At 35.9% G+C, this 25771-nt stretch overlaps 1 protein-coding gene across 4 annotated transcripts in view; it reads right to left on the bottom strand.

Moving 5' to 3' along the window:
- HGF (hepatocyte growth factor) overlaps positions 1 to 25771 on the bottom strand; it is a 60315-nt gene that overhangs the window by 16822 nt on the left and 17722 nt on the right. For 3 of the 4 annotated variants that reach the window (XM_042816254.1, XM_042816255.1, XM_042816257.1), the window contains exons 5-10: positions 21741 to 21883; positions 19964 to 20084; positions 15212 to 15330; positions 4630 to 4804; positions 2643 to 2770; positions 1148 to 1250 (exon numbers count right to left, since the gene is read on the bottom strand). In XM_042816254.1, coding sequence (XP_042672188.1) covers positions 1148 to 1250; positions 2643 to 2770; positions 4630 to 4804; positions 15212 to 15330; positions 19964 to 20084; positions 21741 to 21883 — 789 coding nt within the window. The remainder of the gene's footprint in view (positions 1 to 1147; positions 1251 to 2642; positions 2771 to 4629; positions 4805 to 15211; positions 15331 to 19963; positions 20085 to 21740; positions 21884 to 25771) is intronic. The other variant, XM_042816256.1, reaches the window with a different exon arrangement.

Here is a 25771-nt window from a genome sequence, read left to right as displayed (position 1 = left end):
GCTCAAGCTGTATCCTTCACAGCTAACTGAGGACTTATCTGAGCTCTCTGAAGTCCTGATCTTAAATCTCCTGCTTTAGATAGAAAGTAGGCTGGAATATATATGATATCTATCTCTGACCCTGGGTAGGGGAAATAACACATAGTCCAGCCTGTGATTACAGACAGTGTCACTGAAATCTGTTTTTTATAATACAGCTTCTCTGAAGGTTCACTTACAGATTTACAGTGATCCTATTACTCCTGAACTTTATTAATCTACACTTCTGAACAAACAGAGAGAACACTGAGGATCCTGGAGTGACTGAGGAAATCTTTCGTAATTTCTGCTGAATCATTCTTACCTTAACAAGTAAGTTAAACAAACTTGCTGTTTCCACTGCTTGGAATTCAGAAACTAAAGCAATGATAAACAATAGAAACTGTAATTTGCTTTAATGGCATTTCATGTCAGTGTCATTAGATTTTAGACTCATGATCCACTTTCAGTTTGCAGGGGACCTCAGGAGGTATTAAGTCCAACATCCTGCTTCAAACAGGAAGAGCTAAGAGAACAGATCAAATTGCTCAGGAATTTATGGTGTTCAGAACTTTGAAAAAGGCAAATATAAATATTGAGCAAATGTAACATAACCATTTCCTGCTTTGTTCCTGCTATTCTCTCACAGAAAAAAAGCAAAACAAAACAAAACAAAAAAAACAACTTTCAAGGACAAATGAGGAAAACGCGACCAGTAAACTAAACACTAAGAAACATCCCAAAGCCTGCAATTAGTGGTTAGTTTGAACAAAGACATGTTGTGTAATATATTTTAACAAGACACTACAAGACAAGACAAAAAGACACTACAAGAAAAGACAGGAATAGACAGGAAAAGAAAGACTGGAAAAGAAGGAAAAAGAGAGGAGAGGAGGGGAGGGGAGGGAAAGGGAAAGGGGAAAGGGAAAGGGGAAGGGAAAGGGGAAGGGGAAGGGGAAGGCGAAGGGGAAGGCGAAGGGGAAGGCGAAGGGGAAGGCGAAGGGGGGGGGAAGGGAAAGGGGAAGACTTCCATGGTATACGGGGCTATTTTAGAATCACTACAGAAGAAACTGAGATGCCATCTGGAGGCAACAGGAGTCACTGAACTATCTCTTTTGTATTTACTCACCTACGCAAGTCTTCAATATTCTTGTCCCATGTGGAGCAAGTTAGTCCAAATCTTGTCTTGGACAGATTCCCCATGTAATTCTTTCCATTGCCACGATAACAATCTGAATATGAAATGTTGAGACAAAGAAAAGTAGAGGGCAACTGTGCAACACTGAAAAGAAAACTCTTCCTTTCCATCATTAATTTCAATAATTAAAGACAAGTTTTACATGTAGCAAACACTTTATGATATAAATCTGGCATCAGTATAAATCAAATCAGAAAGAAAAAGGGAGAAAGTTTTCAAATTTAGATACATAATCCCTTGCTTGAGGCCTTTCTTCTCAGTACAGTAGCATTTTAAATGTCATTTTGCTTAGATAAACTGGGACATTTTCTTTCATAAGTAGTTAGGTTGTGTATAATTTATAATGGTTGCACCGAATGTTCTAAAAGTTGGCAAGAACTGTTTTATACAAAACAAAGCAAACCCTATCTTTAATCCTTTCTCCTCAAAAACAGGCTTTCAGTCTGCCTACCATCAACAACCTACCTTCATGTAAACTCTGGATACCGCACATAATTCTTGATTTAAGTTCTACTTTGGCAAAATTGAAAAATCTGCATGACTTCAGTTTTAATGTAATTCAGAATCTTGCCTGTTGCCTCCAGTAGAACTCATGTTTAATTCATAAGCTTTAATCACAAGCTTTTTTTCTGAGACTTTTCAAGAGGATTATTTAAAATGAGCATTACTCTAAAGACTTCTGTATTAAGCATTTCATTTCATATTCATCAGTATTTTTACTTTTTGATAATTGATACTTAAAAAAAAACACCACAGAATGAAAGTCAAAGCATAATCCTTGTTCTAACTGAATTCTTGCAAGAGATAAATTCTTTATAATCTAAAGAAGATTTTAATATATGCTGAAGTAAGGTAATAAATCGCAAGTTTGAAACTCAGGTAGTGACTTGGTTGATATGAGTTCTCAGGAGGCAATAATACTCCTTAGACTAATACCAAGACATAGTGTGGACTTTATGGACAGAGAGCTTGAAGATAAAAGGTTATATTGGAAATCCCACGTGGTTTTTCAACTCAACTTCTTTTAGTCAACGGGGTTTATGGGGAAAAAAAAACAAGGGTTCGCGGCCTCATGCACACACACAAAAAAAAAAAGTACTTAACCAAGAAATCATGAAAAATCATCTCAGCTTAGGGAAAGGCCTTCCAAATTAAGAGTGGTAATAGATTCACCTAGTCTAAAAATCAGATCCAACAGCAAATCTTTGCTGCAACTTTCCCTGCTGGAACTGAAACATGAACTGAGAAATGAATCTCATTTACACCATGATGAATCCCAAGTATGCAAATAACACTAAAGTATAACTACTCAGGTGTAATGCAGATGTACTGAGATCAGCTTTTCTAGTTTTCATGCTTGCCTATCTACCATTTGGAACAATACAGTGTTCACTTAAGGCTACGTTATCACTTTTCCCTCTGTTACCTTGTTCATTTGATACATCACACTTAGGAATCTGGGAGCAATAGCCAATCCGGATGTTTGGGTCAGTAGTAAAACACCAGGGTGATTCAGATCCATCTGGATTTCGACAGTAGTTCTCCCTCAAATCTCTATAAAAATAAATATGTTAGCTCGCAGCAGGGATCTCCTAAAACCACTGATGCATTCTATCAGATTTTATTATGAATTAGAAATAATATAGGCTCCTAAAGGTCTGCGGAACTTGATCAGTGTCAAGTGCAGGGATTTGAGGAACAAGTAAGATTACATATACCAGAAAATGTAGTAATTGTAATGAGAAAATGATTATGAGAATTCATTTTCAGTGGACTTATGTTTTGACTAGCTATAAGATTGCATTTGAAGATTACCAATATTTTCGTATATATATTTTTCAATATAGCTTATTTTTCTTCAGGATTCTCCATCAAAATTTGCATGCAATCTGACATTGGATACACCTGCAATCCATTACAAGTGCTTTTAAACACAAACATTACCAGAGTGCTTAAAATTCCCTGTGCCTGAATGGTTCTGCTGAGCTTAGAGGAACAAAGTCCTTATGACTGTCAGTGATTCACTTAAGAAACTGAATCTTAGAAATGAAAAAAAAAAAAAAAAGTATGTGGAAATCCTATACAGCTGTTAAATTTAAAGTTGGCCGCAAGGGAACATATTTAAATGTCTCTTGCAGCTTGAATTAAATAATCAAACCTCTTAAATGTTTTATTTTTCATCTCCTGACAGTCATTGCCATGTTCTCTGTAATGCCATATTTCACTGCATTTTTCCATCTGCATCACTTACTGATAACAGACTATGGAAATAATTGATCTAATGCTGCAATTCTTCCTCTGTGTTCTGAACATCCGTATAAGTGGTTCCATTGATTTAACTCAATCTATTGTCCTGAATAGCTACAATGCACTCAGACACCAGCTGAATAAAAAGTCCTAATGTTTTTATCCAGCACAGTGTTAGAGAAATTGTTAAAACCACAAAGGGCTAAGCCTGCAGCATAGGTACAGCACAAAATGATTTAAATGGTAAATTGTCTGAGGAACGCCTGTCGGGTCAGGCTCAAGCACAAATTTACAAGTAAAGGCAAGATGGTCCTGCAATTAACAGAGGAGGTTCAGGGTAATTTCCTATTAGCTGTCACGTTTTCAGTAGATTTGTTACTACACACAATATTTGACCAATATGCCAAACAACAATAGTAAAGAGCCTAAGGTATTAAACCTAACTAACTAAACTCAAATGAGGTGTTGCTAGAATGAGAATCTGAAGCGAAACTGAAGTCTTTTCTTTACCTTGAAAGGTCTGCACTGTTAAATCCCAACACAAGTCCACACTGTCATTCAGCCACTGATAAATACATTTATACACATATATATTTATAAAGACTCAAAGTTACACTTTGCTAATTAGCTAACTTTCTTCTACACTTAGTGAAAAAAAAAGGACTAAAAGATTATGATTAAGATAACTGCCAAAAACAAGTAGATTCACATGCTGTGAATGTCCCTCTCCTTTTATGTACTGTACAGGATGCTTAGATGCCCAGTGCTCCCTCAGGTAAAATCTGTTTCATTTGTGCAAATACATTTAGTAAATAAATGGAAAAAGGATTAAAATTTTTGAAAATAAAAGAAGTGTTGTCAAATATTGCAAATACCAAGTATTATCAATTTTTATTTATTGAAAAAAAATATCAAAAAAGTATTGCCAAAGTTTACTGAAAAACAAAATCACTGGCATTTTTACCCAAATTCACCTAGAGCTAATGTTTTGAGATAGGAATAATTTATTTTCCCATATTCAAATATTTTCCAGCAAGCAGAGGAAATGTATCACTGTGCAGACTAAGGGACAGGGATCCCACAGCCAACTTTGGCAGCATGAATTTAAAAAAAACAGCAGGAATTGTTCTTAGCCCAGAGCATTAACACACACTGTCTCTACTCACTTGCACTTGAAGCTCTCAGGAGTGATGTTGTGCTGATGAGGAAACTGGGAGTCCCACCGTTGGCACTGGATCCCACTCCATATGGTGTTGACTGTGCCACGGTATCCTTCGCCCTGCCCCTGGATGCATGTTGTTGTCTCAGCCACTGCCTCTGTGCTGTTCAGAATGCCAACATCTGCAAATGCAGAGAAGTGATGTCATGTTTTCATAAAACCGAACCCGTATCAGGATGTAGGGTTTGAAATCTACACTGCAGTCCAAATTGTGGAATTGAAGTCCTTTTTCAATCTGTCTTTTAAAGAATAATGATCTTGTCTTCCCACTGACAACATCCATGAAATCAAAATGGGTCTCAGCTTTATGCTAGTTTCCCCTACTTAGGGGAATAAGTAATACTTAGGAACTTTTGTTAGACACTTGACTCATTCTATAACACTGAAAGTCAGGAAATATTCTTAGTTATTGTTTTCAGTTCAGCAAATATTTTCTCTGTTTCTTAGCTTTACAAAACTGAGTGACCACACATGTGCACACGGTTAAATATGTTAAAACATGTTTGAAGGACAAGAATGACCTAACTGGTTTTCTCCAAAGAATTCCCAGAATATCAAGTCACAGAAAATAAGAAAAAAAAAAAAAAAAAAGATAAATCTTATTCTAAAGTAACATGCTAAATATTCCTTGAAGCTTCTCTTTGTATGCCTCATATAGTTGGAGAAAAAAATAGTCCTGCTTTTGGAAATCAAAGATCATTATTCTCTAAACAGGGACAAATGTTTTAAAGACCAAGAAATTCATCAGACTGAAGATCTTTTACAGATGTTGATATACTCTGCATTCATTCTGGTGTGGGTTGTCTTGAACTAAATTCAGAAAAACAGTGGTTTCTGAAGTGACTCATACACATAACTTGAAAGTCTTTCTATTTCTTATGCAATTTCCATAATTGAAAATTAATGGCACAGATATTGCATCAGCTATATACAAAGTAGTACAAAATTAAATGCACTTCAATAATGCTTCTGCAATGTCCCCAGAAACTGCCACCATAACGATTTTTTTTTAAGTAACTGTTCATCTTTTGGTAATTGCTGTTGTTCACAAGAATAAATTTATTAATTTTCCTGAAGTATTGTTGTCAGCAATAAGCATGCTAATAAACTTTTCAAATTGCTTTTAAGCAAACAGTCCAGTGGTTAGAAAAATATTCCTGTGTTTTACTCATATATAGTTCTTGCCTACTAACTTCAGCCAGTTCTGTGAACTTGTGGAGAATATGGTTTTTCAGGAAACCAAATGTCGTAACAGATGGGTTTGGTTGATTTGCTGTCTAATCTTCTATGTTAAAGACCACTTCCCTGTCAGAGGATAACGTCAAGTTGTGCAGTTGAATTATACATTTCTACATGATACAGAAAATTTTCCTTTTTCTCTTCATCTGCTTCATATTTTCACATCAGAGTTTCATTGTCAGATTAATTTCCTGTCCTTCCTTTCCAATTTAATTTGTTTGCAAAGGTTGTCCTGTTTCAATGGAATTGTCAATTCTAAATTCATTCCAAAATGGAAAGGGCATCGCAAGCAGACTTCTGGAGATTGATAAATGCAGTCTTTCCGGTGGGTTCATCAAACGGACTTTAATCATTTGTATTCATTTTACAAACAATTGGACAACAATAACAAGAACAAAGGACACATTTGTACATCTATTAGAAATGCATAGCTGCATATTCCAGTTTTCTACTGTCACTAATATATGAAAACAATTTGGAATTATATTCTAACAGAGTTCTGAAACTGATTAGACTGAACATCACTGTACCACATTCAAAAACCTATTTATCTTTGAAAAATGATATTCATCTCTTTCATCAAAAATGAAAAAAAAGCCATGATGTACAATTTGGAATAAGAAAGTCAGTCACCAAGATACATTTCAGCATACATATGGCATCCTGGCTGCATAATACTTTCAAAGTTAGTAATGTATAACTCTAGCAAAATGTCTTTCTAATAGCATAAAATTTCAATTTAATGCAAGTTTATCTTACTCAAAACAAGCTCAATACAAAGACCTTATTTATTCATATGAAGTTAATATTTTAACTGTAATTTTCTAATTATATATTGTAGTACATTTACTACTCTGTAGTGTCATGCCATGGAAAAAAATAATTAGATTAGGTTATATATATTTTTGTCCTTTTTTTTATTATATGCCTTAATTGAAACAACTAATGCACCAATTGATTTAAGCAATGCCACAGCACTATTTTGTAGAGTTTTTCTTCTTCTCATTCATCTAAAGATACAGAGCTCAACTTTACTATAACTGTCTTGACAGTTAACTCTATCTCTAGAACAGCTTTTACATCAATTTGTGTTAAAATGTTCTCTTTAAATGAACTTCTAACCAGACAAACTTGTCTTTCCCATTATCACTTAAATACTTGCAAAGCCAAGTCATTGCTGGAACGCTTCACATTATGATGGCTAAGAGAGAAATTATTTCAGGATCCATAATGCATGATGGATTAGCTGCTAATACTACTTTGTGGCACATCTCAGTGAGAATTCTAGTAATGCAGAGCATCTTTAAAATATTTTAAATTTGAGTTAACAAATAAGTTCTATCATTCCTCTAAAAAAGGTTTACAGAACTCTCTCTAAATTCTTCTTGTTAGACCACCTCTATTTCCTAGAAACTTCTAGTTTTCAAATATGAGAAATGATACAAAAAATATTATGAAATATAATTCTGAAATTTAAATCTATAGTTCTCATGGCTCTGATCCTCAGAAACAACTTCTCTCATTCTTTCTTTTGAATCCCAGAACAAGCTGAGAAATGATCAAAAAAGGTTCAACAAACTGAGCTGGTGATTTCCACAGACACTATGGGAACAGTGTCTCTGTTCATGGGAAAAAAGGGTAAACTGGACGCACACAGAGACATGCAACAGTGTAGAGAAAAATGATTGCCTTGCTAGGCATTACAGAGGTGTTCAGCAGACCGTAGTACAGTTGCCAAATTTTAAGAAATGTCCAAGTTATCTAAGACTACAGCTTAAACAGTCATCCAGCTCATACTGGTCTTGATCTTGAGGCTAATTACTCCTGTCACACCCACAGCCAAGTACAATAACTCCAAGCGTGGATACAAGGCATGCAGAGCACTGATAAATGAGTCCTGCTTCTGAGAGCACACTCACCAATTTTCTCAGGATGCAAAATGACACCAGAAATCAGTAAGACACCCCATCCATATCCTAGAAATTCCTCTAAAGTAAGGCCCTGGAACACCGTGGGCTTTTTTCAGTCAGAAAACCATTATTTATTAAGTTGGAAGATGAATTCATGTTTGATACACAATTTCTATGCAGATAGGTACTTTGATATCACATCAAAAATACCTTTTTTTTTGTTCCAGTTCAACATTCTGAACCGAGAGGAAAAGTGCTTTCAAAGGCAGATCACATACAAATCATTATCTGAAAAACTGCTATTTGTGTTTTATTGATTGTCACATTTTATTCTTGTATAAAACTACATTATGAACTGAAGAATTTATTGAATGTCAGCAGCATTTCTCCACTTTTTAACTTTGATGTAATTATTTTTAAATTCTGCAAGACCGAAATTAACCATGCAATTCAAACAGATCTGTATTTGAACTTTGACATGTTCACGCTGACATCTTCAGTGGAAATTCAGTAATCGGATATACCCTTTTTCCATAAAACCTTCCTTATTTTGATATCTTAACCTCAATAACTATTCATAATGAACAGCTCATATATTCATAGATGCTTGAGTAAAGAGCCGTAATGTTATCCAGAGCTTCATGTGCAAAGCCACAGTCTTCTCAGTACTGGTTCTCACAGTAATGCCAGCATGAGAGAATCAGCAGGGCCCTTGAGTCACTCCACAGCTGAAGCAACCAGCCAGATGCAAATCCTGCACAAATGTTAGGTCAATGGATAAACTCCTACTAACTTAAAAGAAGGCAGAGATTTTGCTGGACTACTACTCTTCTGTCATGGTAATGCTATCTAAGCATTGTTGGAAAAGATCTATTTGGAAAAGAAACGTTGTCCCAAATGATTTTGTCAGGAAAAAAAATCTACAATAGCTTACCTAGTTGCAATATTTTTCCTAGAACATAATGAAATGAAAATGTGCTCAGAGTTGTAAAGATCTTAAAAGGTAGATTTCAAAAGAGTTGCTTAATCCAGAAACAATTCTGAAAACAATAATGCCCCCGTGACCAATGAGTTCTGCATGTCAGTGATTTTCAGGGAATAAGGTGCTCATGCTTAGTTAGGTTGCTTCCAGCCATCCCCACATCAAGCAGTTCAAGGTATTAATGTGACAGCTCCTTTCTTTCCATTTCCTTCAGTGTAATATCTCATAGTATGCAAAACATGGGAAAACAAAGAAAGGAGCAAATGCTGTACTTGTAGCTTCGGAGAAAAAGACGTTTGTTTCATTTTGTACCGTTTCACTGAGAACATAAAGGAAAGTGAAGAAATAAATTAGATTCAAGCTCAAGAATCACAGTACTGAAGAATACATTGTTACCAAGGACCTGCAAAGCTACCAGTCACACCTCGAACAGAGAGCGACCTCTCTGACTTGTTCCAACGCAAACAACTAAGCTTTAAATCCATACATATACATATATATAATATAGATATATTTATGTACATATATATAGTTTTTATTCATTCATAATTGTTGCCTAGATTCAGGTTTTCATTGTTAAATCTCAGCAGGTTCAGGAAAGCTTTTAGATCTCACTTTCAAAGCTATGTAAGAAAAGTTTAAAAGGACTTTCCCTGAGGGAAAGACTGTATTTGGGGAAATGCACAGTAATGCAGTTGTAATGCATGCTTGAGCTCTTCTATTTACTTCTGTTTAAAGCAAAGTGGAAGGTAATGTTTTATTTATCACTAAACAACAGTCTCTTCTCACTCAGTTCGTTCCATAAACATCTTTATCTTAAATAAATATTAAGCTTAAATTACGTTTATTTGTATATACCTCTAATTCAAGAAATAACTCCTTAGTCAGAATTTCTCATTCAAATGGTCCATTCAAACGGTCCATTTAAATCTCTGTTTTTAAAATATGAGCAATCTGATACTGGTGATTCTGTGACTCCTCAAACCTGCAACTTTTTTTTTACATCCAGACTTCTCACTTTGCTGTTTCATTACTTGACCCCTCCCATCAAACCCAGCATAAAATCCAGACTGCTACTGAATTGTTTTAGAACAGCCTCCAGTCACCCATGCCTATTGCTTATGAGCAGTGACAACAAAGGCTAAATCCATGCTAAAGTCAATTGAGTTGGTTGGAAATCACAGAAGCAGCAACTAAACACTTTCCTTAACATACTAATTGCATGCAGCTCTGCATCTCTCAAATGATAGACATAAGCATTTTTCTCCTTTTCTGGGCCTCAGCATCTCTCTACCCTTTAGTTCATCTGTAGAAATATAGCTTTTTTTTTTTTTTTTTTTTTTTTTATAGCAGCATTACTTTCACACTCCTATCTTTCCTGTAGCCCATATCATGATTCATGCCAAAGTAACAGCCATTTTCTTTATTTCTTATTTGCTGTCATTGCTTCCATTTCTTCATTTCATCCTACACTTCTTATTGCTGTTATAGATGTTCTTTTATCCTCTCTTCTAAATAAAAATTGTCTCAAGCCAAAACCACAGACACATATGTGAGCAACTTCAAACCAATCCTGGGGTCCCTGAAGTCTTAATCCAGATCCAATTTTTGCAGCTTTAGCCATCTCTAATCCCTAATTGCTCCTGTCATCTCTTTCTCACAGCCTTGGCTGTAAGCCACCATGTTTTATGCTGCCTTCTGTGCCTGGAAATAAAGTTACAATGCCCTCCTGTCTCCTTAGTCTTAAAAACATATTTATTTTCTGAATGCTTCCTTCCAGTGACTTTTTTGCTTAAAATTTTGTATATGAGCTGTTGTCAGCATTTTGGCTATAGTGCATACTAACACTCATGACATGTAGCTAAAACCACAAACAGCATGCTGCCTTGTGGTCACTCCCCCGAAGAGAGGACACCTACGTTTTTGTACGGGGTCCAAGGGTTTGGATTTGCAGAGCACTTTTTCTAATTAGCATTTCTTGTAAAATATATAAACAGTCCTCATCATAAGAATTAAAAATCAGTGTGGGAATCCAAACCACAAAGCTATAAAGACATATAACACATGATGTTCTCTTTTTAGTGTACCGAAATTGTACACAGCCAGAGCTTCAGAAAACAGAGCAGCCACTGAAACCCAGAATGGTCTGGTGTTTTGGGCTCCCTGCTAGGAGGTGGGAAAACAGTTTTTCTATGTGCTTCAAGAATGACAAAACTCAAAACAGGGCTCTGGTATTTTATATTCACGTTTCAGTCATTGAGTTGATGATATAACTGTAATATCTGCAATAAATTCCCTTGAGTTTATAAAAGAAAGGAGTGAAAGCACTGCATTCTGTGCAGAGGGTAAGGCCATAAACCTGTGTATCCTTTGAAAATACCAGCTACATAATGCACTTTCAAGACCATTACTTCTGTATTCTTATTTGTATACGCTGTATGGTGTGAAAATGCAGTTTTACATGTGAAATTTCCACTCATCTTAAAATAGTTTCTATTAACTTAAGGGACTTCTCCTATAGTTTGATCTTAATATAAAAGTTTAAAGAAAGGATTTGCATTTAGTGCTATCAGCACTGCCTTGAAAAGAGACAAAAATTTTCAACACATTAAAATAATTATAATGTTGGATTTTTTTTTTTTTTAATTTAATTTTGGTGATAATGGTTTGGGGATTACTTTTTCTTTGAAACTATAGTCTAACTGTGATTGATATAGACAAAGGTAACACCACAGCAGTTTGCAGAAGATCTCCCACTCAATGAAAAGCTTAGTCCAGGCTGTAGATACTGAGAGTTACATGGACTGTAAGCTTACGTGACCAGCAAAGCCAGATGTGAATCTTCAGAACACTGACACATCGGCTCAGGAAATGCCAAAGGATAAAGGTTTATAAAAGTTGCATTTGTGAAACAGTCAGCTGTAATTTAGGAATATTTTTATTTTCATAATAAACTCACTTCTACCAGTAGAAAAGAGTAGCTCTATTATGCTATGTATGACTCATGTATTATTGAATAATAGTAATAAAACAAAGTAGGAAGCTCAGTTTAATTAAAAAATAAACAATTCCTTAATGAAAGACAATTCAGCTTCAGAGCTAAACAAGATTATGTTTATAGTAGGAAAAAGCTGAACTTAAATGTTCAAATTATCAAAAAATCTATATGTGATTACCTAATTTAGTACTGTAGTTCACAGGCAAGATCTTCAACATGAGTGTGGCTTAATGGCTGCCTAACACGAAACAAGCAGTAGTGCCTTGTGAAGTTTCTTCTGTCTCTGGAGAGCCTGGTTACAGACATTACCCAAAGTGGCAAATTATCTTCACTTTTTCATGGTGGAATAATTTTACTAATTTTAACTATTTTATACTGGATTTATAATGACTTATGATAGTTAGGAATAAATTCACTTACTCCCTGACAGGGAATAAATTCAGAGTATTCATCTCAACCTTTGTATTGTAAGCACTCCTGATAAGAAGCGACTGACATCCCAAGACATTGCACTGGCCTAAGCCAAGAACTAGCAAGGAGAATACTCCGAACTATGAATGCTGGATGCACAAGAAAAAGTAAGATTTGGTTTGCTAAGAATTACAAAGTGAAAACAGAGAATCCCATACTTCCACTGTAAGTTTGACATTGTTCATACATAACGGTTCATGCCAGAGCTATTTCCTTCTCTCTCTCTTCCCGGTATAAGCATATTGAAAAGGCTGTGGTATGAAACCTTTGCCAGCAATCTTTACCAGCAAGACTGACTTTCAGGAATCCTAGGTCCCAGAGGCCGGATTGAATGGATCTATCTTTGGTAGAAGAGGATTTGGTCAAGGAATATTTAAGAAAACTGGACTTGCAAGTGCTAATGGAGTTGACAAATATGACTGTGAGGACACACTTTAAATCTTTGCTCAATCGTAACAACTGCAAGAAGAGCCTGAAGAATGGAGGAAAAGAAATGTCATTTGTATCTTCAGAAAGTGGAAGAAGGAAGACTCAAAGAACTATAGGCTAGTTAGCCACACCTCCATGGGAAGGTGATGGAATAGCTAATCCTGGTAAGTCCTTCTTGGAAAATAAAAGAGAAAAAAATTGAAGAGTTGTCAGCATGGATTCATCAAGAAGTCATGTCTGACCAACCAGATAGTTTCTATAATGAAATCACAAGCCTGATGGATAAGAAAGGAGCAAGATACTGTTTTTCTGGACTTCAATGTCAACAAACATCTGAAGGGAGGGTGCAAAGTGAATGGAGACAGGCTCTTTTCAGTGGTGCTCTGTGCCAGAGAACAGGAAATGGGCACAAACTGGAACACAAAATGTTCCATCTACACATCAAGAATCACTTCATTACTGTTCCAGTGATGAAGCACTGGCACAGGTTGTCCAGAGAGGCTGCAGATTGTTCTCTTAAGCTGTCTTCAGAAGCCACCTGGATGTGGTGCTGGGCACTCTGCTCGGGGTGTCCCTACTGGAGCCAGGAGTTGTGCCAGATGTACACAACAGTTCCTGCCAACCTCAGTCACATCGTGATTCTATGATATACATATATATATCCAACATTAAGGGAGAAAAAAAAGCAGTATTAAATTATGAAAACATACTTTTTTAAGGTCCATTACTGTCTTTATTTTGTCTAGATTTGAGATATCCTAGTAGCTGTTTGTCTTGTTTTAAGAAAAAAAATAATACAGAAAACTTTGAGAATTAAAGACTGAAAATCAATGAAAATTACTCCTTTAACGACTTTTATTTTTGTTCGTTTTTGAATTATCATGTAAATTCAGTTCTAGGTGTAATAATTTTCTTTTTTATAGAATCTAGTCTTCTATCCTCCACCTAGGAGATCTAAATTAATTTTACAGTGATATATGTCCTCTGAAGTGACAGTTAGAGCTCGATGAGCTAGATGAAAAGCAGAAAGTCTGTTCTTTAAGACTTTTTTTTTTTTTTTTTTTTTTTTTTTAAAACTTAATTTTGGTCAAAATCAAGCAGAACAACAAAGGAATTTGTAATTTCCCAAACTTTGCAGACCTCAGAGAAACTGACTCTTTCATGAGCTAACAGGACACTGAGATTTTCACCTAGAAGCTACACCTTAACTCTACAGAAAATCCGAAAAGACTGTTTTCCTTTCCAGCCTGTGCTCCTTGCAGCTCAGCCACAAGGCTGAGCACATGAAGTACTAAGGATTCTGATAGTTATGTCTTGTTTCCAGACTGCCTCAACTCTCAAAATGTTTTCAGCACAGTATTTTGGGTAATCAAATAAAGAAAACTGTTTAGAGTACTGTTAGATGGTCTTTAATATTATGCTTACATACTGATTACTTTGTAGGATGGTAGTTCTAGAAGACCAAAATTTGTATCCCAGAACTGGCAATGAAAAGTATAGAAAACAAGAGAGGAGATTATCACCTGTACGTTTCATTTGTTGCACAAGTTACACTCTGCAAATGAAGTAAGGATGCAAATCTTGATTTCCTAATAAAAATTTGTCACTACGAAACATAATTTTAGCAGCTGCCTCTGCCCCAACATTCCCATAAGGCTCTAGAAAAATTACCACAATTTTAAGAGTAGTCCAATAAGTTTACCTTCCTCATTGTCCCTGTATTTCTCAATTAAGACTACCTAATTATCAGTAGAATAGAGCTGGCAGAGCACAAAAATCAGCAGAATCTGGGCTCTGACCACAGCATGAACTCCACAGAGATAAAATCTTGACAAATTTTGAGCTAAAGCATCTCAGAGTAGACATCTAACTTTTGCATATCTTAATATCACTTAGTATCACTTTAATCCTCTGTATGTGAAGTGAAAATAACAAAAGCAGCCATCTCACAGTTACAGTATGAAAATAAATCAATTGCCTATGGGCCATTGATATTGAAAGGATGGACATCACAGAGAAACACATGAGTAAATTAATAATTCTAACTTCAGCACAAGGTTGAATAGCATGCAGGAACCAAGATCTAGAATCACACAATATGTAAAACAAAGATATGTTGATAGAGCAGGGAAGGAGGTCTGCTCCAAAGTATTATGCATGAATCTACACCAAAATTGAAATGCAGAGACCCAACATGGCCAAACTATTATTGCTCTTGACATCTTCATGCTTAAATTGCCTGATTTTATTAGTTCTTGATTTTTCTACATTTTTAAACACTTTTCTGTGTATAAGATATGCACATATACATATTCAAGTGCTAAGTATCTCACATCTCTTTTATTTCTTATCCAAAATAAATATAACGTCACTGTAGGAACTTCTCTTTGAAAACCATCACCAAAGTGCAATTAATATAGCTATGGTCCTATATTGCTTGAACGGTCTGTGTCCAAATTTTGAAAGGGAAAAGGAAGTAATAAATTCTGCTTGAACTTACCACAGGTTTTAATCGCACAGAACTCCCAGGGGGTGTTAGGGTCAAGAGTGTAGCACCATGGTCTCAGCTTGCCATCAGGATTGCGGCAGTAATTATCATCAAAGCCTTTGTCAGGATATCTGCAAACCACAACACGAAAAGTGTCAGGCAAGCCTTCCTGGCAGTAGTACACAGGTTTGTACAAGGTACATAAAGGACTGGCTTTAGCAGAAGAAAATAAGAGCCGGTTCCTATTAACCTCCTGTCTGATCCTGTGAGATGGATGCAAATAGTCTTCAACACTATTAGTAAGTTAATAACATAAAATCTCTTTCTAAGTGTGCAGCAAAATCAGGCCTCCACAGAGGGGCTTCCCTGCTGAGCTAATGCACAGGCCACCGGATGGGGTAACTCTGCTAATTGCTAAACTCTTGCTCTTTGTCTGTCAATCGATGACCAGACTCTAAAGCCACTCATTTTTTTGAAACAGCCCAATTAAGTGTGGATTATATAAACACTGCCTGGCAGACCGGACTCATTAAGAAAGCAGGTTCTTCAGTGCAACAGCCCTGGGTTCAGACTGGAATCTATTTTGAATAGCTCTGTTACTAATGATAGCTCCATTTTTGTAACAGAGCTTGTTCTAGGTCATGCCCTTATTTTGAGCATTGGGAGAAAAAAGGAGAAAAATAAGGAATTAACTTCCGTCTCAGTTTATCTCATTAAGATTTGAAACCATTCTGCCATTTAACCATTTCCATGTTCCTACTGCCATCATTGAACTGTCAGGAAGAGATTCGAGATAAGGAGGTTCTTTTTGTATGCTTTGTATAAAAGTACTATACAGACATCTATAAACTTAAGGAGATTAATGCGTACTTTTTTTTCTCCCATATATACAAATTGTCTTGGTTTTCCAGTTTTAAGGAAACATGTTTGTAAAAGAAACAAAAAGTAGATTTGCCCCTGAGGGAAACATGAAAAGATTGTAAGCGAACAAAGAACTTAACTACCTGGGAACCTGAACCCATTTACAACTGCAAGCAGATGTGCTTCACACAAGCATTGGAAGATATGATTTACAAGCATATGTTTTTTCTAAGATGTTTTTTCTATCAAACAATTATCCTAATATCAACTCATACATTTGCAACGTGATCTCCCATTCTTTTGGTTAAAACAGTCTCCTTCATGTATGCAAGGGATGGGAACAGGATTCAAAGAGAATAAAAAAAAAAAAAGAAAAGAGAGAAACCTCACAGAAATGAAAAGTGAAGGGATTTTAGAATATGTTCATTTCAGACCTAGCAGCAGCACTTCCTTTTCTCCTAGGTAAAAGAATTTGCGAAGGAAAAGACATGCATCTAAGGATTTCAGAAGCAAAAAGTATAACTACAGCTATTGGACACCTGCTACATGCAGGGATGAATTTTCATGTTGGTATTGTATGTTCTCTGTAACGTAAACAGTCCACAGAACCAGAGTAAGTCCAGGAATGGCAAGGTCTCTGCAGTCATAGCTCCCTAAAGCCATTCAGAACAACAGGGTACATAAAGAATCTACTTTCTAGAAGACAAATATCATTCCTAGTATTGTATAGTATGTCAAAAATGTTATTTACTATTCTGAACTTAAGTATAGATGTAATAATTCTTCAAGGATAAATCTTTGACAATTTTTGTCAGACAGTGATGTCCAGATCTTTCAATCTACATGTCTATGTGTCTTATCTATGTAAACAGCAACCTTCCCAGTCTGCTTCTCCTCTCAACATTCTCAGGCCTGCCTTTGCTTAATATAAGATATAAGATAAACAATGAGGCTTCAAACTATTCCACTCAATTCCACAGTGAAGAATTCCCTGAGATCTTGTCCATTTGCTCTGCAGATTCTCCTACCCCACAGAATGCTTGGGTACAGATCTCTTACTTGGATCCAATTAAGAGTCCAAGGTTTCCAAAATCTTTCAGAACACTTGAAACATCAGTGTCTGTACTTTACTCCTCAAATTGAAATGAAGCATGAAGATACACATCTGGTGTCAAAATCAAGACTTTTTCTCAGTTTCTCAGAAAAAAAAGAAAAAAAAAGGATGTTAGATGAAGATGTGCTTATTCTATACAGCAGATGCCAGTGTCTAGCTCTGCTGTTACTAAAGTAAAACGGAGTGTCTGAAACTCTTACTTCATCAGAATTTCTTTTCACTTAACATTTTGTCACCTTGTAAGACATACAGAACTAAAAAATTGATTATTTTGTAATGCAAATTTTTATACCAGGAGTACAAATCAGAGTATTTTAACAAAAGAATATCTACAATTATTAAACTCCTATATTACACATAAATCCTACTTTTCTGCAATAGTAGTATTTATTTCCACAACATAATTGCTTTGTGGAAGAATAAGTATAAGAAGAAATGCTGCTTCTCAATGTCCTTCAATGTCTCTCTAAGCTATTATCCTCAGTGATCTTTCTTTCATACTGAGGCATAAACCTCCCTCAGATGAGGGACCTGGAGCTACAGAAGACAATTCTGCATCCACTAAAGGTTAAAACTGGGTCATCCCTGAGTTGTTTCAGGGTATTCCTACTGCTAGCTTCAATCACTTCTAACAGATATTATCAGTTTTCTTCTGTTCTCTAAACTCTGACAGGAAAAATTCTAGAACAATTCACTTAGATGACAGAAGAGGGTGTGTATTCATTATTTTAATTAAATTAATTTAATTGTATGCCTCTCTAGAGATTGCTGTATCATTTGCTCCAAACCTCCTCCCTTATTTTAAAAGCTACCATTATCCAAGTGTAATTGGCCCTACCTTTAGTACCATTTCCTAAAGTTAATTAACAACAGTGTACTAGAAATGTCCTGAATGCTATTTATTACAGTTGTGAAAGCACTGATAGATGTTTCAGTTACTATGTATTGGTTTTCATTTAAAAGAATAATAATAAAACTACAGCTTGAAAATAACCAAGAACATGTTTACTATAGGAATTATAATTAGGAAGGTGATCATGACTGAGACTGCAGCTAGTCTGAAAAGTTAGTTTGTGAACAAAACAAAATCTGTGGAAAAAGAAAAAAATCCTTCAGGCAGTGAAGTTATTATTTTTTGTACCCAGAAGTTCTATAGATGTTTTGTTCCCAAGGAACAAAATTCCTTTTGTGACTTATTCTAGGGTATAAAGCATGTGCATAGCAAAACTCAGAAACAGATTATCTTCAGTCCCATACTGCTAATACAAAATATTAATTTAGCAGAAGTACAGGAGACTCTGCTAATTATTCATACAACTGATCATTTTAGCCAAGAGGAAAAAGACTTTATGTTTCAGAAACTCCAGAACTGTAGGTCCTTAATGTTTTGCTGAAAAATAAGACTTTCTGTGATCTACATTACTGTATTTCTGAGCATAAAATCAGAATAAATGTCGTGGAACACTTCAGAATATATGAAAATATATCTTTTTTTCTATATGAAGATTTCTGTCAGTGGAAGGGAATTTTTCTTGATATTACTAAAACATAAATCCATGTTGAAAGATGAACAGCTTTTTCAGGTAAAACGCAGTAGGCAAATACTTTGGTCAAACAAGATGGATCATAGAATCATCAGAATTTTTGGAGTTAGAAGGGTCCCTAGAAAGTCATATAGTCCACCTCTCCTGCAACACCTCCAGATAGATCATTTTGCTCAGAGCCCCCTGAATGCCTCCAAGAATGGGGCATCCACCACCTCTCTGGGCAGCCAGTTCCCATTCCTCACCACCCTTACTGTAAAAAACTTCTTCCTTATATCCAAACTGAATCTCCCTTCTTTTAGTCTGAAACCCTTTCCCCTTGTCCTATCACTACAGAACCTGCTAGAGTCTGTCTCTTTCTTTCCTACAGCTCCCCTTTAGATGCTGAAAGGACATTCAGTTCTCCCCAGGGCCTTCCCTTCTACAGGCTGAACAGCTCCAGCTGTCTCTGTCCTCAAAGAATAGGCGTTCCATCCCTTGGATCATTTTTGTGGCCCTCCTCTGGATGCGCTCCAACAGGTCCACACCTCTCACGTACTGGCAACTCCGGAGATGGATGCATTACTCTGGGTGAGGTCTTACCAGAACAGAGTAGAAGGGCAGGATCATTTAATTTGCTCTGCTTACCACACTTCTTTTGATGCAGCCCAGGATGGAGAGGGCATATTGCTGGCTTATGTTCAGCTTGCTATTCTCCAATGCCCCCAAGTCCTTTTTGGCAGATACTTGAACTTGATTAGAACAGCTTTAAAAACATTCTATATTTCAAGGTATTGATCTTTGGGTAATGTTGCAAGTTTATATTCACAAAGCATGTTAACAACTCTTGTATTAAAAAGAAAAAAAAAAAAATCAAACTTATTTACTCCATAATATTTTAAGGTATTTTAAGCTGACTGAAGCTGCATTATGATATATCCAGAAACATTCACAGGTGAATTTTTTTACTGATGATGAAGCAAGGGAGGAAATTTTCATGAACTAATGTGACACACATAAGCCACTGCACTGTACAGAATTGGGATGTAGTCACTGCTGCACAAAACAGTCACTAGTCTTCATCCTGCATCTCCATCATGACTGTAACAAACCTGCACACACCATGGGCAGATCTCCAAACAACTAAAACTGTCCAACTCCACTAATCTCAGCAAGCTAATACTTCTTTTCCCAGCTAGTTCCAGAATTTGTACAATTTTCAAATGAAAACCACACAGATTTGCATGGCAATGAGAAGGATGTTACCTCTCTGGACGAAATTTGTGTTTGTGTGGTCTCTGAAGGTCCCAGCGCTGACACTCCTTGCCTGACTCAGTATGATCCATTGGCCCTCTGTAACTCTCTCCATTGCAGGTCATGCATTCAACTAGAAACAAAAAATATAGTTTTCTAGTCATTTATTATGCTGGTGAATTACAGCATAAATATATATATATATATCTTTGCTGTTATAAATTGAAACCAACTTAGAGAGGTATAAAAATTGATATCTTTTAAGTCAGGGCTGGCTCCTTGGAATGAGAAATTTCATTCGGAATTGAATTGCATCTCTTTCTCAGATCTAATCCAGATGCCTGAATTTGGTACCACTTTATAGGACTCTCACAGTTTGGAAGAAGGTAGATGTGAGCTGCTATTTGTGTTCCTAGTTGCTTTTTAATCTTACCTATTACAGAGATTTGTTTGAATTCTGATTTTACTCTGTAATGAAAGTGTTATGATTACTGACACAGCTAAGGAAAGAGCATTATTTTGAGGTGATATTTTCTATTGAAGTAGTATTCATAATCCTAAATCACTCTAAGTCATACAGCTCTGTAGAATAGCAGCACTAGTTTAGGTGCAGAATAATGCCTGAATTACAAATTTCAGGAGGTACAGTCTTTAAACTCATACCACTTTCAGCTATGTATAATATTGTTTCTTTTCAATACTAATTCCTTCTGGTAACTTAAGCAATTATACATTTTCAGTCGTGGTTTAGGAAAGCGGGAAGGTGGAGGGAGAGTGGGTAAAAGCTATAAAAAGGATTTGAAATTGCAATTAAACAAAATATGCTGCATAATTTGGAATGAAAATCTTAAAATACAACAAATTCATCCTAATTAACTGTAGACACATTTCTCAAGTGCCCCCTAATTAAACTAATTGTAATTAAGGAGCTCTTAGTAAATAATAGTTTATGCAACTATATATCTCATTCTTCAGTCAAAACATTCACTGCCAAAGTTTTGGTCCTGCAGTGAGCTCCAGGTTTTAACCCATTTGGAACTCACTTAAATTGATCATTAAATGTCAGCCCTTAATAGGTTTTCAAACTACTTATAAATCATTCTCTTCCTCTCTCCATTCCCTTTTATTCCCCCTGCACTGTGCATCTATTGCACATAACATATTAGCAGGAAAATTGAAGGCATCCTATCCTGAGAATTTAAATGACTTGATTGACTAGAAGTGAATTGGCTGATTAGCAAGATGTAAGAGCTTGGTTTGGAAGTTAACAGAACATAAAAGTCAGATGTGATGAGGCACATCAATTCAATTTCAGATTCTGAGACTTGAAAGTGAAATGTGACTGGCTTTCCTAAATGTTTTCCTAGTTCATGTAATTCAGTTGAAAAGCAAAACATGTTTTTACTTTAACGATTTGTCATGTAATTCACTACTTACATATTTTCATCAAAAAGACGAAAAGTTGATTTTACAGTAGATAAATCAGAAGTTCTAGTGAAATTGTTAATGGATTCACTCTATTGGACAACAAAATAAGAGATATGTTTATGAAATCAGCACAACTGCATTGTTCTAAATTCTCTATGACCTGAGTAAGAGCTAGTGATCCTGAAAGCTTATTCAAGATCTTTTTCTCAAACTAGTTTTCGTGCAGCAGCATTCATTCTAGCTAAGAAGTCGCCTTTCCTTACTGCAAAGTCCATAGGTGAGTATTAGAGAAGCTAATGGAAGTTCTGTGTACCTGCTCTATGTACAAAAAAGATACATTTTGGCATGAGCCCTCCCTTACCTTCAGAGCAGAGGGGGATGTCACAGACTTCATGGCGCATCTCTGGGCTGGTGGTGAAACACCATGGCCCTCCCTCTTCCCCTCGGGGGTTTCGGCAGTAGTTTTCCCGCAGGTCTTTACCCCGATAGCTCGAAGGCAAAAAGCTAGTTTTAAAATGACAATCATTACAGCATCAGAGCATGCAAATTTCAGTGTTAATCATACTATTTTTATAAACAGTTAGAAACAATCACATTTCTGCTTCCTTCTCCCTCCAACCTGCCTACACAAATGCACACATCCAAAAATCTATCTATCCATACACAAACACACATCTTCAGTCAGTACTACTCAACCAATGGCCTGTGTCTGGGACAATTTTTCTAGTCTGTAGCTTGCCCTAGCAAGTTTTATTCCTATTCCTCAGGCATCTTGAGCCATTTATTTGGCTCTAGAAGAAGGATAAGGAGGGTAAATTTATTACAAGAATGGAAGTAAGATCCATTGGCATGTAAGACCTGCTGTTCAGGTACTCTGTGCGCACATGGAGCAGGCTCAGCGCAGCTTGGTGCACGCCTACACCATAAAGACCACAGAGAAGTCCCATACCTGGTCAGGCAGTAGCTAGAATTGAGCACCAAGTGAACATGGCTGAGCAATGAGTGCATCACACCATGTCAAGATGCTTTCACTAACTGAAACCATGCCTGCTTTTTGTTCCAGTACCAGAAATGCCCCAAATCCCTCTTTCAATGTCTTGCCGCATGTTTTGACACAAGTCCCACTGACATCACCATAGGATCTGCTAAATAAAGACCCACTTGTCAGTGGGTCAAAATGGGTCATTTAAGAGCTACCTCACTAACAAAACTTTTCTCACTCTTTCTTTGTGTTTTCTTCTTTTGGTGTAAAGGCCTATTACATAACAATAGCATTATTCCATTACATTAGAGGTTTTCAGGGCAACCTTAAGCACTTTGGTTTTTTGAAGGGGTTGAATAGAAATTTGTGCTGATACTGTATTTTTGTCCTGACAGATATTTTCAGTATGATACCTTCCTATTATTGCCCAGTCCAACAAATATGAACTTTCCAGGGTCAAGGTTTTGTCTTCTTGACTGTCTGTAACATTATGTGATCAAGACACACAAAAAAGCTAACTCCATGTTAAGGAGCCCAACCTAAGAGCTCATCACTGCACAGTCTGCACACTGCAGACAAACCCAGTGCTCCTTCACTAACAGATTCATTGCAGTGTTGCTTAAACATAAGCTAAATTCTATAGATTAAAAAAACCAACCACCATATTCAACTCAGAATTACACTTAATTGCATGAGCATTTTTTTTTTTCATTTTTTTTTTTCTTTTGGTTAATTGAAAAGTTGTGAAAAATAAATTCTGGATCAGAAAAAAACTTTTAATTTAGCTTAATAGTTAATAGTTTAATTTCTGTGATTTCTAACATTTATTCCACTTTTTCTTCAATACATTTAAAATGGGAGCATTACAAATAAAGTACACTTTTTATACTGAAAATGGATTTTTTTTCTTTTATTTTTTGGCTTCTTTTATATTATTTTTATTCACTAAGGGAATTCAAGAGTATCTATATTTTTGAAGAAAGAAATGCTTTAAAATTTAATCTAACTTACTCTGAAAAAATGCAGGTACTTGAGCTAAGGAATCTGAGCAGAGCACGGGGGACAGCCTTTATACACAAACACTGATTTAGTTTATATACAAAAGCAAATGAGAAATATATTGTCTGTTGTCCCTGGCAAATGCCATGTTATGAATGAATAAGAAAATATATAAAAGCAGACACTGTAATCATGTTTTATTCTAGTTAATGTAATCTTTGAATTAACTGAGGTGGAAAATACCTCTGTTAAAGACACTGTGATTCTAGCCTAGGCAATGTGGAAGTAGTACTTAAAAGTGCTTTTATCATTTTTGCTGCTGGAAGAGAATGATTTCTCTGTCCTAACTGCTACTTATTAAACTGTTGCTTCTATTTTCCCTCTGTAGTCTTGCAACTCTCAAAAAACTTTAATTAAGGACAATCCTGAACAACTTTTTGATGGTGTGTTACAACCTGTGTAGGTTTTCATGTGATATGCCAATGTAGGTTAGAAAAAAATATTTAATCTTGCTTCTGGAAAAGTTTTCAGCTTAAAGAATGATGAACATAAGAAAATACTGGCATCTCAAATTATGTCAGATTTACTGTTAAAACATAAAAAAAATTGTGAAAGGATAGCATTAAAAAGTCAGAATGGGTCACATAGACAACTGGCTTCAGCAGGTATGGAAGCAATATTCTTGAAAAAGGAAGAGATGAAACATTAAGCGCTCACCCAGAATTATACAATGGAGCCACTCTTAAATTTGTATATTGGTGAAGTTCAACTGCATTAGCCAAGGAAAAAGAAAACAGAGCCAGAAGATGAGGCCAACAAGAGTAATAGTAAAAGCAGATTCAACCACAACTAAAGTAGCTGGAAACTAGCAAAAAGTCTGTGAAGTACTGGTCCAGTCTCAGACCTTTTCTCTTTGACTCGTTTTATATTGGGTTTAGCCAATTTTATAATGGATTTAGCCATTTAGGTGATAAATGCTTAAGAAACAAAAAAAATTGAGAGAGAGTTTTGTAATCTGTGCTAGGATAGGAACTAAAATAATCTGATCCTGATTTCAATGAGGAGTCTTTGGGTGTTACTGGAACAAAAAATAATTAAACGCATTATTAGTTAAACTTAAACACAAGTTTAAAGTTTGAAGCTATTTCAAATTTTGCAGGAAAGATCAAGAAAAAAAATCAGTAAACTATATTTTTTCCTTGAATATGAAAAAAAGAAAAAGATTTATTTTCTAACTGGCAGTTTGTGATAATCAGTTGTTGAGAAAAACTGACCTAAAAATCTAAGCCTTTCATAATAATAAGTTCCAAACACACCACTACTGTCAGCTTCTTCCCATCTCCCTCATGTCTCTGATGATGAAATCATATTTTCTGATGTTGAAAAACAAAATTAGCAAGCAGCCACCTCATTTATCCAGTGACCTTTTAAAAATTAAACTTATTGCACAAGAGAGGAGAAAAGTCATTCTCATAAAATTCATCACAGAAGAGTGGCTCTCCAATTCTACTATATAGAGTCATGTTTGCTATGTATTAAAATGTAATTTGGTGACATATTTCTTTATTTTATTACATAGTCACAAGTATATTATATGAAATTAATGCTTATCCCTGCTTATTCCATGATTACTGAGAATTGTTTCACTTCTAAAAGATGAATATTGTGTACCTCAAAGTGTTGAGTCTCGAGAGGTCATTGCCGTGTGGGCTGATGGCATTTATCATATGTTCACAATTAAGCATGGTCTGGTCCAACACTGAAAATCAGACACATTACCATCTATATTGTAAGCAATCAAGTCCAGTCAAGTTCAAGCCTGAGGCTCAGCTCTGTGACACATTATAAGAGGAGAGATCCCAAGTATCCTTCGCCTTTTAAAGTTGTTCCAAGTTCTCGTCTTGCACTCTAGATAGATTTGGTCAGGACAGGACTGAGCAGCACACAGCCCAGTTCCTCATTAGCAGTCTCCAGCTTGGCTCTTGCTAAGCAAAGTGCTGATGTTGGAAGAAGAGATCAAAAGTCAGCAATGTGAATGGGAAACTATCGGGTGAGAGAAAACTTTTTTTTTTTTTGCCTCTGAAGGGTTTATCATCTAAATGGTTGTAACCCAAATGAAAAGAGTCAAACAGAAACGGTCAAAGAGTATACAAGTGCCTCAGTTTGGTTTTTTTTTGCTAGTTTCCAGCAATTTTTGCTGTGGTTCCATCTGCTTTTATCATTACTCTTGCTGGCATCCATTTGTTTTGTTTTCTTCTCTTTTCTTTACCTAATGTAGTTGGAATGGGGCTATTCTCAGAATGTAAAATCTGTAGTCAGTTCCTCACTATACCAGATCTTAAACTGAAAAGTTTAACTGATCAGTCTTTAGTTACTGCTTGTGCGATATGAAGGAAAGGATTTAAATCATC

The sequence above is a fragment of the Centrocercus urophasianus genome, unplaced genomic scaffold (genome assembly GCF_019232065.1).
Source record: "Centrocercus urophasianus isolate 14NV4802_14NV808 unplaced genomic scaffold, USGS_Curo_1.0 seq_15, whole genome shotgun sequence".
Taxonomy (NCBI): Eukaryota; Metazoa; Chordata; class Aves; order Galliformes; family Phasianidae; genus Centrocercus; species Centrocercus urophasianus.
This window is presented reverse-complemented; position numbering and strand designations above follow the sequence as displayed.